General features: G+C 36.6%; 1 protein-coding gene across 2 annotated transcripts in view; it reads right to left on the bottom strand.

Annotated features, from left to right (window-relative positions):
* Positions 1-4,924: 4,924 nt before the first annotated feature.
* KITLG (KIT ligand) overlaps positions 4,925-17,939 on the bottom strand; it is a 79,396-nt gene continuing 66,381 nt past the window's right edge. For both annotated transcript variants that reach the window (XM_004459836.5, XM_004459837.5), the window contains 4 exons: positions 16,594-16,703; positions 15,839-15,906; positions 14,751-14,827; positions 4,925-9,310 (listed from right to left, as the gene is read on the bottom strand). In XM_004459836.5, the coding sequence (XP_004459893.1) occupies positions 14,788-14,827; positions 15,839-15,906; positions 16,594-16,703 (218 nt within the window). In that variant the 3' untranslated portion in view covers positions 4,925-9,310; positions 14,751-14,787. The remainder of the gene's footprint in view (positions 9,311-14,750; positions 14,828-15,838; positions 15,907-16,593; positions 16,704-17,939) is intronic.

A 17,939-nucleotide genomic window follows, 5' to 3' on the forward strand; every position in this document is an offset into this window, starting at 1 on the left:
AAGATATTACTGTACCTTCTAGTCTATTTTTTCAAGACTAGTACATTTAAAAGCATAAAACATGTGACATCTCATACAGATTTACTAGCTCTACAAATGCAATAATTTTGTTAAATTCTATTTTGCCCTCTTACAATTAAAAGAGAAAGAAATATATGGTGTGTTTATAATAATGTATACTGCATTACTGAGTATATTCCTGACAGGGGAGAACTTCTGTTTTGACCCCAGGCATTAATTAAGCCTGAATTCTCCACTTACAATCTCATACATCAGTTAATTATGATGATAGAGAATATTTCCCTCAAACTGGTTTCAGACTCCATTTATTTCAAACCTTGTTTCTTCTTCATCAACCACATAGTTCTGATGCCAGGGCCACAGGACACATTCATATCACGATTTAGCCTCGTTTACATACCTTTGTGTCATGATGCCTTAGTGAGTTGGCACAGTGGTCAGTGGGAGAATTGCTGGAAGCCATTCCCACAGGAGAACCGTTGGCAATACCTTAAAGATAAATGAAAGTGACTGCAAGTTGAACAAAAACATATGACCATGCAAACATATTGCTAGGCACCCTCCAAAGACTTATAAAGAACATAACATGATGGGAAGCAGATTTGGCTCAACTGATAGAGCATCCGCCTACCACCTGGGAGGTCCAGGGTTCAAACCCAGGGCCTCCTGACCCATGTAGTGAGCTGGCCCACGCACAGTACTGATGCGTGCAAGGAGTGCCATGCCAAGGAGGGGTGTCCCCATGTAGGGAAGCCCCACGTGCAAGCAGTGTGCCCGCACAGGGGAGCCCCATATGCAAGGAGTGCCCCCTGTAAGGAGAGCTGCCCCGTGCAAAAAACGTGCAGCCTGCCCAGGAGTGGCATGGCACACACAGAGAGCTGATGCAGCAAGATGATGCAACAAAAAAGAGACGCAGTTTCCCAGTGCTGCTAACAAGAATACAAGCAGACACAGAACACAGTGAATGGACACAAAGAGCAGACAACAGGGCTATGGGGAAAGGGAAGAGAAATTGAAAAAAAAAGGAACATAACGTGAGGCAGTCCTGAAGTTTAAGTTTTTTAGCATTGCAGAATTTCTGCCACGTGTAGGATCCTTTAAAGTGCTCTTATTGCTTCGGTTTTCAAGGTGAAATAGTAATTAAGATGCTCAACTCAAAGTAAGAATGGGGAATGAGGTGGGTGGTTTGGGGAGAGAAAATAATGTGTGGAATAGTCATTTACGAGATTGGAAGAGTGAGTGGACAAAAGGAATATGGTATTACCGACGAGCAGCATTAAGAGCCCTCTTGAGGATCATGGGAAGAAATTTATAGATAGCAATAGGCATGACGGTATATTGTGATCCAGCCATGTTTAGCCATACAAGTGTAGACTCAGAGTGGGTGGAGAATTGGATTTGAGCAGGGTTGTGATTTGCCAAGCAAATATTAGAACATGAGAGATAAATGGAGACAAAAGAATAACTATTAATATAATGCTTGACCATGGATGTTGCTTGGGTACAGAGAGGAGAGACGAAATCATTGAGTTGGTAGTGAAAAATAGTAGGATCAATAGATTAACATGCTTAGTGTATGAAGGGGGATTGGGTTCCATCAGGGAGTGAGCAGGAAAACTACAAGGTGGTAATCAAAAATGGTGTTTTATTTTCTAAAAGCTGCCAATGCAAAATACCAGAAATGAGTTGGCTTTATAATGGGAATTTATTAGGTTAAAAGTTTACAGTTCTGAGGCTGTGAAAATGTTCAAACCAAGGTATCATCAGAGATGCTCTCTCACCAAAGGTTGGCTTCTGATGATCCTGGGCTCTTGCCATGTGATAAAGCACAAACGTAGCCAGTCTTTGTTGAGGTCTTTGTCTTTCCCTCCAGGCTCACTTTTGCCCAGGGCTCAGCTGTGTATAATCAGCCATATGGCTCATCTCTCCCCTCTTCCCCGCCTCATCTCTTTCAGCCTCTTGGGGTCCTCTTTCCATGACTCTGCACTCTGCTTCTTCAAGCTTCTCGGGTTTTCTCTGTCTCTGTCACTTTTCTCTGTGTGTCTCTGCTTTCAGTCCTCCATTTATAAAGGACTCCAGCAAGAAGGCTAAGACCTACCCTAGGTCTTGCCTCACTGAAGTACTCCAATCCAAGTCCCCCCGCCCCAACTGAATCCAAGCCCATCAAAGGTCCCACACCTATAGGAATGGATTAACTCCAAGAACACAATCCCTTCTGGGATGCACAAAAACTGCAAACTGTCACAGACTGGATGCATGGAATTGAGATCTGGAATGCTACAGTCAATGGCAATGGCCAGGTCTACAGTTTGACCGTGATACTGACTGGCTAGGGTGGTAGTGACAGCAGGTTCACTGGGAAGAGAGAAGGTCAAGGACCTGAAAGAACAGGGTTTTGAAAGGATCATTTATGTGTGTATTTAAAAACCTAAGGATCAGGATAGTATAACTGAATTCCTGAATTTATTCAGGAATGGTGAGCCTCAAGAAATGAAGAGGAAGAACTAGGGATTACTACATGAACCACCAGTGAATGGCAGTGGAGATGTAATCTGATAACATGAGATTCAAAGATGAAGGTGGGGATGGTTTGAGTGCTAGTTTAGGAAGGAGGAAAGAATGACCCAAGAAGTGATAATATGAAGCAGAGAACCCTCCTCCAGACCCTATAATAGCTGTAGAGAAAACACAGCCACCAACTGAAAGGGCTGAAATATCCCAGAAGATAGCGTTATTATAATTTTGAGTAAGATATAGAAGGACAACATCTGAGAGTATGCTGGATTTGCTAAATAAAGATTGGAATGCCAAATAGCAAACATATTAAAATCTCAGTGTCCATTAACCAACCTCAAAGTTCCTGATTATTATGGTATAGCTATACAGTGGATAATGGTTTATCTGTGTATGCAGAGTTCCACATTCTTTTTTTAAAATTTTATTGAAGTATATTACTTATGCATAAACATACATAAACAATAAATGTGTATAGTAAAAGTTGTGAACTTACAAAATAAACATGCATAACCACACAGGATTCTCCCATCTCACCCTACACCAATACTTCACAGTGTTGTGAAACATTTTTAACAAATAAAGAGCATCCTTAAAATATTATTAATAACCAAAGTATCTTATATTTGGTGTATTTTCCCCCAACCCCACCCTATTATTATTATATTATTATTATCATTCATACATGAACATATATAAACAGTAAGTGTATAGTGAAAGTTGTGAATTTACAAAGCAAACATGCATAACATCATACAGAGTCCCATACATCAATCCGCCCCACCAACCCCTTGCATTGTTGTGAGACATTTGTTACAAATTATGAAAGAATATCGTTACAATCTTACACTAACCATAGTCCTTGGCAATATTCTTTTAATATGATGAAATAGGCAAGTTAGAGATTAGTACTGCATATTATTGGTATTGCATATATATATATATATATATGTTCTGTATATGCAAAAAAAAAAATTACCAAGAAACAGTTACCACTGTTTTTACCTGGGGGAACCCAACCTTAAGCCTTCAGGTTGGAGAGATACTTATACTTTGATTTTATACCCTGCTATAATGCAATATTACAATATTCAATGACAATTTAGACATTTAAATGTAAATACTTATTGCCTCTTTGATATTAAAGAATTATTGTTAGTTTTTCTTAGCTGTGATAAGGGTATTGTGGTTATGTTTTTAAAAATTATCTTTTAGAGGTACATATAGAAATATTTACAGATGAACTACTTTTATTTGCCTAAAAAATATGAAAGGGAAGTAGATAAGTGGTATAGATAAGATGGTTTGGATAAATAAGATTATTTAGGAGTCCAGTGTGTGAGGATGGATGATGAGTTTGTGGAGGTTTATTACACTATTGTGTACTTTTACATATATTTGAAATTCTCCATAATAAAAGAAAAATTTTTGAGGTACTGGGGCCGGGGATTGAACCCAGGACCTCACATGTAGGAACCTGGCATTCAACCACTGAGTACATTGGCTCTCCTGAGTTGGTTTTTTGTTTGTTTGTTTGCCTTTTGTTTGCTTTTTTATTGTTTTTAGGAATCACCGGGGACTGAACCTGGGACCTCCCACATGGGAAGCAGGTACTCAACTGCTTGAGCCACATCCACTCCCAAAAGAATTTTTTAAAATAATTTTTAACTTACTGGAAAATGAAATAGATAATAGCTGCTCAGATCAAATTTTGTTTCAACTTAATCATATAAATTATTATTTGCAGTAAGTTCAGGGAATGCAATGGGGTATCAGCATGTATGGTTCCAGCCTTCATGCTGCTTACTCATGATTTAAAGAAGTTTGTTAGTAATCATGTGTGCAAGGAGAGATCAAGTAGGCAACATTATGGGAGCATAGAGCAATAGCTAACTAGATTGGGGAGAGAGCAAAGATGAGTAGCAGACTGGTAGGTAAAATGGAGGGTAAGGTGTTCCAGGCCGTGAGATCTGCAGGTGTAAAGGCCAAGATTGAGAAAGCTGATGTGTTTTAATGCCTCAAAATGGTGAACGTTTCAGGAGATGGAGTTGAGTTGGGAAGAGCAAAGACGGCCTTGTATGTCATGCTGAGGAGTTTATGTGAAAATAATGAGAAACCATTTAAATATCAGATTTCTCCACGTAATTCACTCTAAAGGGATGAACAGATTTAAAAAGGGTCTGATCAGTTTAGAGGCTATCATAATAGTCTGTGCTTATATCGATATTGATGGAGGTTTGCAATTAAAAGATTTCTTATCCCTTGTATCTATTTTTCAACTAGATAATGAAAAAAGTTTCTGTAGAAAAATTTGATTTTAGCTAATAAATGCTCAATCGTGTTGTAGGTATATGTGATAATCTTAAAATATCAAATGACAGCCCACATAATGAGTGCATAAAATTCTTTATTTAGAACAATAAAGTATATGTATATATAATGTAATTTCAAATTCAAACCTGTATAAAAAGGGTCAGGACATACACCTATTTTAAAAAGTACACATACAGTATATACACATACACATCACATTTTACAACCTTTTTACTTAACTAAATTTCAGTCATAATAAAACTATTTAGGATAGTGTTGAAATACATTTACATTACCATATGCAAACTCCAATATATGACTGAACTAGCACTATGACTGTGCATCCATCTAAATGTCTGAATACTTTTCAAGTCCACTGATTTAAAAAATCGTGGCAAGTGTACACTATAATCACACAATAGTTCTTTGAATATGGAATAGGATATTTTGATTGGAAAATTATGTTTAGTGAGACTTATAGCTCAGGAATCATATCACTGAAAAAATGGTTTTTAATTTAAACCATTACCTTAAATTCATTTTTAAAAACATCAGAAGGATGTAATTGGGGATGGCAGTTATAAATTTACAAAATTAAGCATTTTGGGATTATGAATATCCATTTTAATATGTATTACTTCTAAAATAACACCTTGTTATAAAATAAAAGTACCATTATTTTATCTTTACAAAGGCATTTCAAGACTATAAAATGAAAGCCATAACGTCATGAATTGTGAACAAACACCACATATGAACTAGTTAGAATTTTAATCTGAATGTTTATACTTTAAAGCTAATTTCAAAATAATGCAATCTCAAAAATAGGCAGGCTTATTCTAAAATTCTTATCCCATTTTTCCAACTTTAAAATGTAATTAAATGGATTACCCCTTTCCAAATTTATTCTAAAATATCTTTTGGCATCCAAAAACTTTATTTTGAGCATCTTACATTTTCTGCTCTTGGCTTTTAACAAAATTAGGGCATTTAAATGCTTAAGTGGGTGCATTTCCAACTGTTACACACCTCTTATAGTATATCTTCCTAACTAAAACGGCTAAAATACACTAGTTTTCATTCTTCAGAGGTGATCCAAATGATTTATTTAAACAAAGGAAAAGCCATTGCTTGTGGAAATGGTTATCCAATTCACCCTACCTGAGACTGAATTTACGTCCACTAATGGACCGTACTTACATTGGAAACAAGAACAGCAATGACTTTTTACGGTCAAGATGCTTGTTCACAGACACCGAAACAGAATATTTTGCATGGTACAGAGTCAGCTCTATTTTAAATGCTTTGTTAGAGCAATAGGTTTCAGACCAAGGAGCCACCTCAGAGTTCACCATACAGATTTTTTTTAAAAACTGAGATCCAAAGAGGGGAGGTAATTTGCCATCATCAGTTAACAGAAAAATGGAGGCTTCTGACATTTGTCCCAACATCAATCCCACTCTACCAAACTGTCTTTCTGAAAAACATTTTTCTTAAAAGAATAGATATGGAATGACTGAAAGTCTCATATTGGAATTAAATTTTGAAGCCAACATCTATGTGCAGAAAAACATTAAGACATATCCATGACTTCTGAATGGATTTTTCTGCTAATTTCAAACTCCAATTGAATTGGTGTACTAAAATATTACAGAAGTTTTCCAAATACTTTAATGCTCAATGAAATATGTTTAATTCTTACTAAAAGCAAACCATCTATTACGGACACATACTTTTGCATTTTAATAGAACAGGTTACTTGTTCTCTTATAATACCGAAAAAGTTGATTTGTTTCTGACTCATTAAAAAGGGGCAGTGTGGTAAGCACATTAGATTATAGTAAAATATCTAGGAATATTCTGATATTGCTGTGCAGGCATAATTTATCCTGGAGCCAGTTTTTTATAGACTTGGGTAATACTGAGGAGGTGCAAAGTTTTCAATGTAATTTAAAATCCACAGACCTTCTGATATTATTTTAAAACATTACAATTTTGAAACATTACAAGACAGACCTATCAGCTACATGGTACCAATTTGAAAGGTGATTTCATGGTTTACAATGTCAGCTGTGAGTTTTCCTTGATTTATGAGGAATTATATTATTCAGAATACACATGGGATAAAATAAGCAAAATTGTATCTATTTCTTTTTCAAATCAGATATGACACAGTAAATGCCCAAGCAGCTAATATCCAAAATAATATACAGCATTTTCCTATTCTTCATGTATTTTATTGAATTGTAGTGTTTTTTAAAATTGGTAATCCACGTAATTCTCAATGAAACAATGCATTTAATTAAGCAGAACACTTTTCATTTCTCCTCCCATCCCAGATTTCTTAACTTGCTGTATTTATTTAGCTTTATTGATTAGGACCATGTCCTTGAGTGTTACAATCAGCTACTGGCTTTGAGAACAAGAGTACATTTATTGTTCTCCAAAGCTCATTTAACAAGCTTTTCATATGCCCAAGAAAATTGAAAACTTTAGTTAAATATGTCAAACCATTACATCAAGGAGTATCAACCCAGATGGCCATGAGCTAAACACATAACTCACATTAACCTCTGTCTGTTTCTCACAAAACAATCAATGTCACATACTAAGACAGGTCCTTTTTGAAGTTAAAGAGATCTCTGGTTTTATTACTAACAGATTGTGCCATGGTTATATGTGAAGGCCTGAGCAAGTTAATGTAGCTTCCCAAAGCACCTGGATTGGATTGTATAGAAATGATTAGTGTTTGAGGAACCACAGCATTTTAGAGAAGGAAGGGATTGTGGAAATCATCTGGGCTCTTTGGTACAGAAGAAGAGCAAAGGCCACTTACTGGAGTAGTATTTGGATTAGCTTTGAACATAAGCTAAAATCCACTAAATCAGAAATTCTTGGACTTTTGAAATCTAAGGAAAGTTAGTTTTTCATGCCCATTGGTATCACTATACTGAAATGGTCATCTTATGGTTACAGTAAAAGTTGTCACAACAATTGAGTTAGAATGGGAAGCTTTGGGTTTCTTTTTTATATTTCATGAGATGTTAAAAGAACCTTCATCAAAATAAACCATAGGAAACCAATCCTTAACTTAAGTCAGATGTTTCTTTGACTACAAAAAACAAAAAACAAAAAAAGGCAAGGGAATTCACATACTGTCTTATAAGTTCTAGTTCCTAAGTGCAATGTCCATCTTGGGAATTTCTGCCAAATTCACTTTTAATACAATGAACACTGCCACACATTTGAAACAGCAAACTGACACATATGATTACATAAATTTCTCTTTTTATTTTTAATTCATAAACCTTAATGACTATATAGTGCCTGGTTTTAAATAAATGAATCCTTTAAACAGATAATGGTAATTATACTATAAATAACTAAAGTTTCCAGATTCCTTGCATTCTTGTAAAAGCCAAGTAACCTAGTTTTCAACACCCACGAGAGCATGTGGGTGTGATTCTCTATCCTTAGATGCTAAATATTATAATTTATTTTTACTCTCTCTCATGGTGGAATTCTTAAATGGGACATTCACACATTCGGCAGTTTTTCCAAGGTCCCTTTACATGACTCTGTAATAGTTTTAGAATATAGACATTTTGTAATATTTTTCACAAACACAATTTATACACCCTAAATTGGTCAAGGGAAAAGGCAGATTTCACCACAGATGCCAAATGTCTTCCTTGGCAGACTATTTTGCTGTTCAGTGTTCATAGCTTCTTCATGGGTGAATTTTGGGGGAGAGTCTTCACTCTAGAAAGGCATCACTGTTCTAATTCAGTACTGGCTCCCGTGCATGAATAGAACCAGATGAGCATGTCCATTTGTCTAGTGGTATATGAGCATGATTTCCATCAAAAAGATACCAGGAGCAGACCCTTATCATGTAATCAGGCAGCTATTAGGCTGACATGTCGCCTACTCCAATCATCTTGCTCCACTGCATCCTCTACTGTACAGTGGCTGATGCTATTGAGTTTTTGGCTTTTAAGAAAAAAAAAGTTTTCAGAAAAAAACTTTGAGAAAAAATGTTATTATCTGTCAACTATCCCAGCTGAAATTTACTTGCAGAGACCAGGATAATCATGGGCTGCCGGTTGTAATTGAAAAATAAAGCTATGCGTTTTTTCAGCAATTAGACATTTCTGGAGGCATGCAAATGGTGCATGCAGTCTGGAACATGTTCTTTCTTTCCCAACATCAGTTGCAAAGTTCTAAATAAGACCACAAGTCCCCCAGGTCCTTAAAATAGAGTCCTGCTCCATCCAAGTTATTCTTTATAGATGACTATTTCAGTGCCAGTTTCACAGTAAAACACTTTGTTCCAATTTCTGAATAATCCTTATAGTCATGGGTAGCAAGAACAGATAAAGATGCAGTCTGTCACTCCAGACAGAATATGAATTTGTTTAAAGCTGCTTCATTTATGAAGCAAACATGAACTGTTACCCGCCTAGAAAGGAAGGAAAAAGAGAGGTTATGGCATGTCTGCTTTCTCCCTTCTTTTCATTCTTAATATCTGAATTAATAATAAGACTATAGAATAAATAGATTTATAAGGCATGCTTCACCTACATAGCCTAAAAGAACTTGACAACATTTTTCTAGATGCAGTGATCAGTCACTACCATATCTCCCAATTTTTGTTTTTAAAAATCTTTAACCCTATCTGAAATTATCATATTGATTATTGTCTGTCTCCTCCCATTAGAACGAAAGCTCCACAAGAGCAGGAAGCTGTCTGTCTTGTGTACTTCTGTATCCCAACACTTAGAACAGTGCATGGTACATAACAGAGTCTTGGTAAGTACTTGTTAAATGAAAGGATGGATGAATCAATGCATATGGCTTTCATTCCCTCAGGTATAGCATCAATTATCTCAATTTTTGATGGATGATATAAGGGTGGCCTCCTCCTTGAGTTTCTCTAGCAAAGCTATGAAAAGTTACTAGACAGGTGGCAAGGAAAGCAGGGGGTAGGGAACATGGGCAGAAAGAAGCTGAAAAATAGAGGGTGGAGGAGAGGAAGGTGCAGTAGCATAAAAGAGATATCCAGAACAGGTGGAAAAACTGGTTAGAGGCCACCAACAAAACAGTCTCATAGTGAGCAGCTCCGGAATTCTGACTGCCTAGCCAGGCTCTAGTAATCATTTCTCCCAACAGAAGAAACAGCAGTAAGATCTCATTCAACACTGTCAGCCAGAAAGAAACTAAAATCCTGGCACCACATCCTGAAGAAGCCTCAAGGGAGGTTCATTTGGCCTCAGCACTACTTATTGTACTTGCTGAAGCATGAAAACTATACTTTGTTTTAGTTCTTCAGTTTTGGTATTAAACCGTTGAGCTCTGGACTCAGCTTTCAGATTTTCACCTTTCAAGTCAAGTTATTTGTGCTTCCTCACCTACTTTTTATTAGACAGCATCCTCACTCTAACTTTAATCACAGTAGCTAAAACATGTATATTTGCAACTCTTTTCCCTATTCACTTACTCTATCCTGCTTTTCTTCTTGTTTATCAATCCCTGAACCACAGTTCACTGGTTTTAAACTCTTCCAGATCATTACATAGGCTATGTCTACAATTCCATAATATGAATTATAAGAAGAGCAGTCTCTCTAAATGTTATATACTAAAAACTGAATTAAATAGCAACTTATCAAACAGAAAACTCTAGCAACTAGATAAATTATATTTAGGAAAGCAAAGTTTAAATCCAGGAAGAAAAACTGAGACATTAAGAGAAACGTCAGAAATGCAAAATGCATAGCAGATATTTTTAAAAATAAAGTTTGGTTAGAAAAGCAAAGGGCAATCAAAAACACAAAAGGAATGGGAAAAACAACTATGGAATAATTTGAAATGCGAAGCTTAAGCTTGCTAGAGAAACTCAAGCATAGAGAAGTAATCATTGGAAATCTGTTTCTGATGTTGTCCTTGGGTCACTTAGCAAACAAAATAAATTTGAAGGCTGACAGTTGTGTTCCCTTAGAATAACACTACAATGTTTATAATGATACGCTGGAATCTTGGAATGGCCTCAGTTTCTTTTAATTTTGACATCACCACCTGCTTATTCCCAAGGGCTCCCAATCATCCTAGAGTAATCCCCCTGCTGCGAAGCCTCACATACCATCAGTAACTGATTTGTTGATTCTTTCTCTGCAATGTCTCCAAAGTGGTCCATGAGTTTCCTATGTCTATGGCCCCAAACCTAGTTCAGGCCACTGAAGATTACAAGACTGGCCTTCTAAATGGACTCTCTACCTCCAGCTCACCACTCCACTCCATCCAGCCACACAAACACCAGGTTACTTTCTTAAATACCTACTTTGATTCTATCACTCATACCTTTTCTAAAAACCCCAATGGCTTATTACTTATTCAGTGGAGTATAATAAACCCAGTATTTTAATTCACACCCCCCGTCACAGTGATCACTACTCTTTTTTCTCAGCATTTTGCCCCTTTATGTATGAGGGAGTCCAATTGTTGAAGCTGACCCTTGAAGTTTGTTTGTACTTGGGGGCCTGCATGACTTAGTTTATGCCATTCCCAGTGTCTGGATACCCCTTCTCTAAAGCTGCTAATGAGTATTAGCCATCCAAGGTCCAGCTCAGTGCAAGGGTGACTTCTACCACCTCTACAACAAATAAAGTCTTTCTCTTGTTTCTTGCTGATTTCTTTCTCCTTTCAAAAGAGGCCATTGTACATGGTTATGTACTTGATGGTGCTAAGGGGTACCACCCACAAGTATCTAGAGTGGTGTTAATGGCTCATCCCACACAACCACAGGTAAAGGCCCTGTCTTTGATCTCTTATTGCATTTTTTGGATAAATGCCTTTTGTTGCATTTTAAACTGTAAATTTCTAGTTTTCTTTTCTTTTTTTATCATTTGGTCCTTTACACATGACTTATTTGCTTTTGTAGGCTATAAGCACTTTAAGGACCCAACAAGGTACATTAAGCTTTGCCTTCATCAATGCACCTAACTAGGATTTAAGAATCAATTTGTGGGGGGAGCTGGTACAGCTCAGCAGCTGAGCACCGGTTTCCCACATACAAAGTCAATCCCCGGCCCCAGTACTTACTTACTTACTAACTAACTCATTAACTAACTAACTAACTAAATAAATAGAGTCAATTTATGGAAGAACAAAACTGTCCTTTAATATACTAAAATAAATGAAGCTCTTTAATTTATCTCCGTTTTATTTCATTTCTTAAACTGTACCAATAAACACAACCAAATAAATAAAAAGTACCTGAGAAATTCCTGTGGGATACCACATAGGATATTTGGCATCAGCTAGGTGACTAAGTAAACTAACTTTTCATATGGAAGTTTCCATGTTTGAGGTCAAATAAACACAACTTACTACACTCCTTCTGAGTTTTCTTAAACTATCAAACCCTCCTTACTTCTCTTAGTTTTCCAATTATAGGTTATTTCCTTCAGAGAGCTAACTATCCCATATGTTTTCTGTTCCAGTATTCTAATATTTGCCCTGTCTTAACTTGTTTTTAGTTGCTGAAGTGAAATCCTTGCCATAAACCTGAGTCAATTCCTTTATTTTCCCCTTCTTGTTAACCAAGAAAATAGTAATACAATTACATCAAAGTTTTTTTTCAATATAAGTTTCAATTCCACATTTCATTTCTACCTTGGTACTTTTTAAAAGCTGTTATTTTTTTTTTCTTGGGAGAATTTTTTTCTCTTACACATCAGTCTCCTCTCCCAAACTTTCCTTCTACCATACCCCGTGTCCTGAACTAGATATAAAGTTCCTTCGCAGGTTTTAAGCCTGTGTGTACAGGCCTAGGCATAAGACTTTCCTCCATTCATTGGGTACTCAATAAATGACTACAAATGATACAGATGCATTTTGACTTTGGTGATAAACTGGCTCTTCTGCCTTATTCACCTTTCCCTCAGCATTTGAATTCTTTTTATTTATACATACACAAATTATTCTCTCTAGCTGCCTTGCTGATGGTCTCATTGCCTTGCTGTCTTACTGACAACAACCAGCAAATTAAACACATCATGTACTACACACACATACCTGTTCATATACACAAGATAAAACAAACCTTATTTCAGAAGAATCATGCTCCTTATGACTCAATTAAACTTCCATTTAGAGTTATTTCATTCACTCAGTTACTCATTCAACAAAGATTTTTTTGAGAGCCAACAATGCTTGGGCAACAATTAGGTGCTGGGGACACAGAACCTATTCCTGTCCTCAGATGTCATCTGACTAGTAGACATATGCTTATACTGCTTGACTACGGTTGCTTCAAAGTGTCATATTTTTTCCTCCTAAATGAGTGGCCTAAGTTTTTCCATCATAATCCACTCTCCAAATGCCACCGGGAAAAATGCCACAATTTAACCATAGGGTCAAGAGTGTCAAAACTGGATCCCAGCCATGAATCCCAAACCAAGCAAGAGAGAACATGACTTTAGCCTGTAAGACTCAATTAACTTTTTGATGTGTGGTTTGTGGACTTCTTGCTGAGGCAACTGAACCAGCAGTTAGTGAAGAAACAGTGGATTGTACTGGGATTGAAGAACAGAAAGAGTCTCTAGGAAACACCATGATTTCTCCATGGAGAATGTTGCTTCAGAAAAATTAAAAAGGCAGGACCAAGAGGCTGTTCATTCATGTTACTTGACAGGAAAACAGCCTGGAAAGAAGGTAGGATGGGGAACAGAAAAAAGAGAGTTCAATTTGTGATTTGGATACCGTGAGCAAAGGAATGATTGAAAGCAAAAATGAGGAAACCTGTAGAACACGAGTAAAGTGTTAAAGACAAGTGCTACATAACTACTATAATATTATGTTGTGCTGGATTGTTGGAAAATGATGCTCTATAACTATAAAAGTGAGTTCCTAGAAGAGATAAGACCCAGCTTCCCTGGGGAAGGTTCAGCTCTGGAGGTAAACCACTAAGTCAGAGACAGAAGTGAAAGCTGGAAGGACAGTGACCTGAAAGGACAAGGCAGAGCTCACCATAGACAGCATCTGTAATTATATGGGGGAATAAATGGTCCTCTTGACAATGAGGGAGGGTAGGGAAGAACTGAGGATTTTGGAAGAGGAGAGAATATCCATACACCACCATGGTAAGTGTGCTTGGGATTTCATGAGAATAACGAAATGGCCAGTCAGCAAAAGTGGAAGGGGGAGGGCGTGAAATGACACTGGACTGGGTCGGTGCCATGCTGGGTATTCCTCCAGCAGTGCCTGCAGCTGCAGAACAGCAAAAGTAGAGACGAGGGGAGATATAAGCATGGGTTCTTTCTGGCCATGTCTTTTTCTCCTTTCCCCAAAAGCCTTCCACTGATCCACACAGTCCAAACAGTTGATCACTAGTTTACATTCAGTGCATCCTGGGCCCTGGACTGTTAGGAGGCACAATTGTTAGTACCAGTCATGTGGCAAGTGGCACTTTAACACCTTTACAATTTTACTCTCCTGCTTATAAGCTATTTTGACTCTTGTTTTCTTCCTTAAAATGGCAGGGAAACAGTTTTGGTTTTCTCTTGCTTCACCATCTAATAGGTGGCATACTTTTTCTATCATCCTATGGTGGTAACCCCGAGGTGGTCTCAAAAATAGTCTAAGTAAACCCACAATTGTTACTATTTTTACATGTACTCCCAAACAAGATGAATCTAATCAGGATTAAAATCGCTTGCCTTTCAAAACTTGAGGTACATATAATGAATTAGACATGCATAATTCTATTATGTAACACCTTCAGTTAACATAGTGGAATCTGCTTGATAGACAACTAACTGAAAAATGCTGTTTCTAAATTTTGGTATCTAAGATGCTGTATCATTCTTGTTAAATATTTCAACTTGAATTCTAAAAACTTACCAATGTACAAAAGTAACAGTGTTGAGACAAGTCACAATTACACTTCTTGAAACTCTCTCTCTTTTTCTTGCAACATACTGAAAAACAACACGAGAAATGCTTATTTGCTTTTGGACAGAGATTTTGAAGAACACCATGATCTGGGCCTCAGAAAAAGACATAGTTTTCCTGTAAATCCAGTAGCAAATGATTGCAAAATTCAGTGGGAAGCTTATCTTCAAAAATCATACTCTGGGGAGGACTATATCTGTCTCAGCATAGTCTTCCCAAATAGTTTAAAAATTCTCTCTCTGTATATGCATATACACATGCTAAAAATGCTTGCATGCATTTAATACATGTGTATGTCTACACACAGGCATGGTATGAGGGAAAGTAATGTGCTGAATTTAAACTGTATGAAAATATAGCTGGGGCTATACAGGGCAAGGTAAGGGAAGCAAATGGGAAGGTATCATAAAACAATTTCTGTATTTGATTTTGAAATACAAAATACTGAATATTCTGAGAAAAGTTAAGGGCTCTGAAAGCCAGAATGAATTAAAAATACACTAAGTATGCAAGAGAAAAAGTTCTGAAAGTATCTTGAACAGAAAATGGCATTATGAATCAGGGTTTAAAGAAGAATGTGGCAAAGGTTGGGTTTAGGACAGGTTAGAGCAAAGAAAGCTTCTATAGCAGTAACTCACGCAAGAAATAATAAAAATATGGATGAAGATAATGACTATTGCCAAGGAAAGAGCTAAGCTTTAGAAGAGACCCCAGGAAAGGAATCAGTAGATTTTGGTAATGGTGTGGAAAAGAAGGGGAATAATCAAATGTGCCTTCAGAGCTCCAGAACCAGGACTCTGAGCAAGGTTGCTGCTTATAGAAATAGAGAAAACAGAAATGATCACTCTGATAAACGGAGATGTAGGACTGAAGAGAGAGTGAGTGGACATCAACATGGATGAAGATATGGGAGACAGTAGTGAAGAGCTGCCACAATGAAAGGGAACAACTTCTTAAAGATGTTATGCGCATGAGCATGGTAGGCGAAATGGCAATGCCACACTTACTTTACATAAACATTTAACAGAACAAAATACCTTATCTCATTGTCCTCTTCATTAATCTGTATTTTTTCAACTGCCCTTGTAAGATTCGGTTGTTTCCTCTAAGAAAAGAACAATGACATATACTGTAAAAATGTCAATGAATGGTGCAATACTGAAGAGATAAATGATTCTCCTCTTTACCTTTCATGATAAAAATTCCAACAACAATTTCGTTCAGCATGCAACATGCAAAATAATTTTCCAAAAGAAAAGTATGAAAGATGCACAGCAGTATTATCAACTCAACATTTTTAGGATCTTGGAGGGGAAAGAGTAATAATCTGCCAGATTTAAATAGTAATCACTTTCAAAAAACATTTCAAAAAGCTGAATTTAACACATTTTAAAATTTTAGACAAGTCTTCAGGGAGAAGAGAACAAATGATTAGAAATCCAAAATATCAGATAATATAAATTTATATTTGGCTTCTAAGATAAGATTTTTAGCATATGTTTTGTCTTTTTATATTTAGTCCAGGCTATTAAAACCAGTTCCCACTTCTTAAGTATGCATTCTCAGCTAGAAGAGTCGGTTACAAAGCATGATGAGGACTGGAAGAAACCAATCTGAGATTTAAATTTTGTTGAAGCTATAAATCAAGGTTGGACTCACTATTTTACTGGTAGGATCCTTTCTCAGAAAAGGTCTGTTTGTTAATCATTTATGTAAATATTAGTATGAACAGATAAATATATCAGAAAGTTTTTGATCTTTGGGGGGAAAAAAAGAAAGAATAACAACTCACCTTCCAGTATAAGGCTCCAAAACCAAACCCAATTACAAGAGAAAAGAATGCTGGCAATGCCATGGCTGCCCATTGTAGGTTGTAGTCTCCAGTGGAATCTGAGGCCTTCCCTGTAATTTAAAAAGCCCAAGAGTGAACACAGCACATCCACACTAGAGGCTTTGCCCTTATGCTGCGGTTGTTCCCAACTGTTTCCATAATGTTCCCTTGGCCCATCTCTGTTTAAACTATTTGAAAGTATGATTTTTATGCCGAGAATTATTTTGAGAAAGCAAAACAAAAACAAGTCCATGTACTCTCCAAAAGTTAAAAGAAGTTTAAAAAGAAAAATATTCTTCAGACAAGAGGAATTTTGATGTGGTTAATATTGACACATAAGGAACACAGGCTGAACATATACCTGAGGGAAATGATTTACACTATTAAGAAAATCCACCTCCGAAACCTTTACCTTCTAATAATGTCTTTTCATTTTCTCACTCCTGACATTTTTTTTAAAGGCAGTACAAGGAATTGAACCCGAGACCTGTACATGGGAAGCAGGAGGTCAATCACTGAGCTATGTCCACTCTCCAATCCTGACATCTTGCCCAGATGTTTTAAAGATGATACTGCGACCTGAATCAAAGTCTGCATGAAGTGAGTCCTGTCTGTCCTCCTATAAACAGTAAGTTGTTATATGTGGACCCTGGTATTTTTAGGTACCTCATGCTTAGAATCATGGCTGTTTCCTCGCTCACATCTTCACCCACCAGGCATGGTGCTATGTACTAAGTGTTTGATTTTTCAGACATTTTATCTTAGAAAACGTGAGACTACTTAACATTAAAGCACCAAACAGTGCTGGCCTACACTAAATCTAAATAAGTAACTTAATGAAACAGAAGACATATGAGATTAATTTGGGACAAATTCCTTGAACCTGCCTTACTCTTCCATAGGATGCACAATGATTCACAAATTAAAACACATACACACACACAATATTTCCCAGTGAACTCACCTCCCACTACAAAACCTAACAGTTTGCCAGATTCCAGATTCTTCTATGTGTTTTCTTACAAGGAAAAACTTAATTGTTTGGGAACACTGACACACATGTGCTAGTATGTAATAGCAAATTTTCAGGTTTTTTTAAATGTAATATATTTATAAGTTATAAATTTTCAACAATTACATTATCAAAATATAAACAAATTCATGGTAAAATAGCTGCTTTTGGCTAATTTTGCAATGATGTTAGAGTTACCTACAATCTTATCTAGCCATCAAGTACATAAAGCAAAAGAACTAAAACACTAAATGTGAATTTTCATTTACAAAGGGAAAAATGAACTTACAAATTT

The sequence above is a fragment of the Dasypus novemcinctus genome, chromosome 12, assembly GCF_030445035.2.
Source record: "Dasypus novemcinctus isolate mDasNov1 chromosome 12, mDasNov1.1.hap2, whole genome shotgun sequence".
Taxonomy (NCBI): domain Eukaryota; kingdom Metazoa; phylum Chordata; class Mammalia; order Cingulata; family Dasypodidae; genus Dasypus; species Dasypus novemcinctus.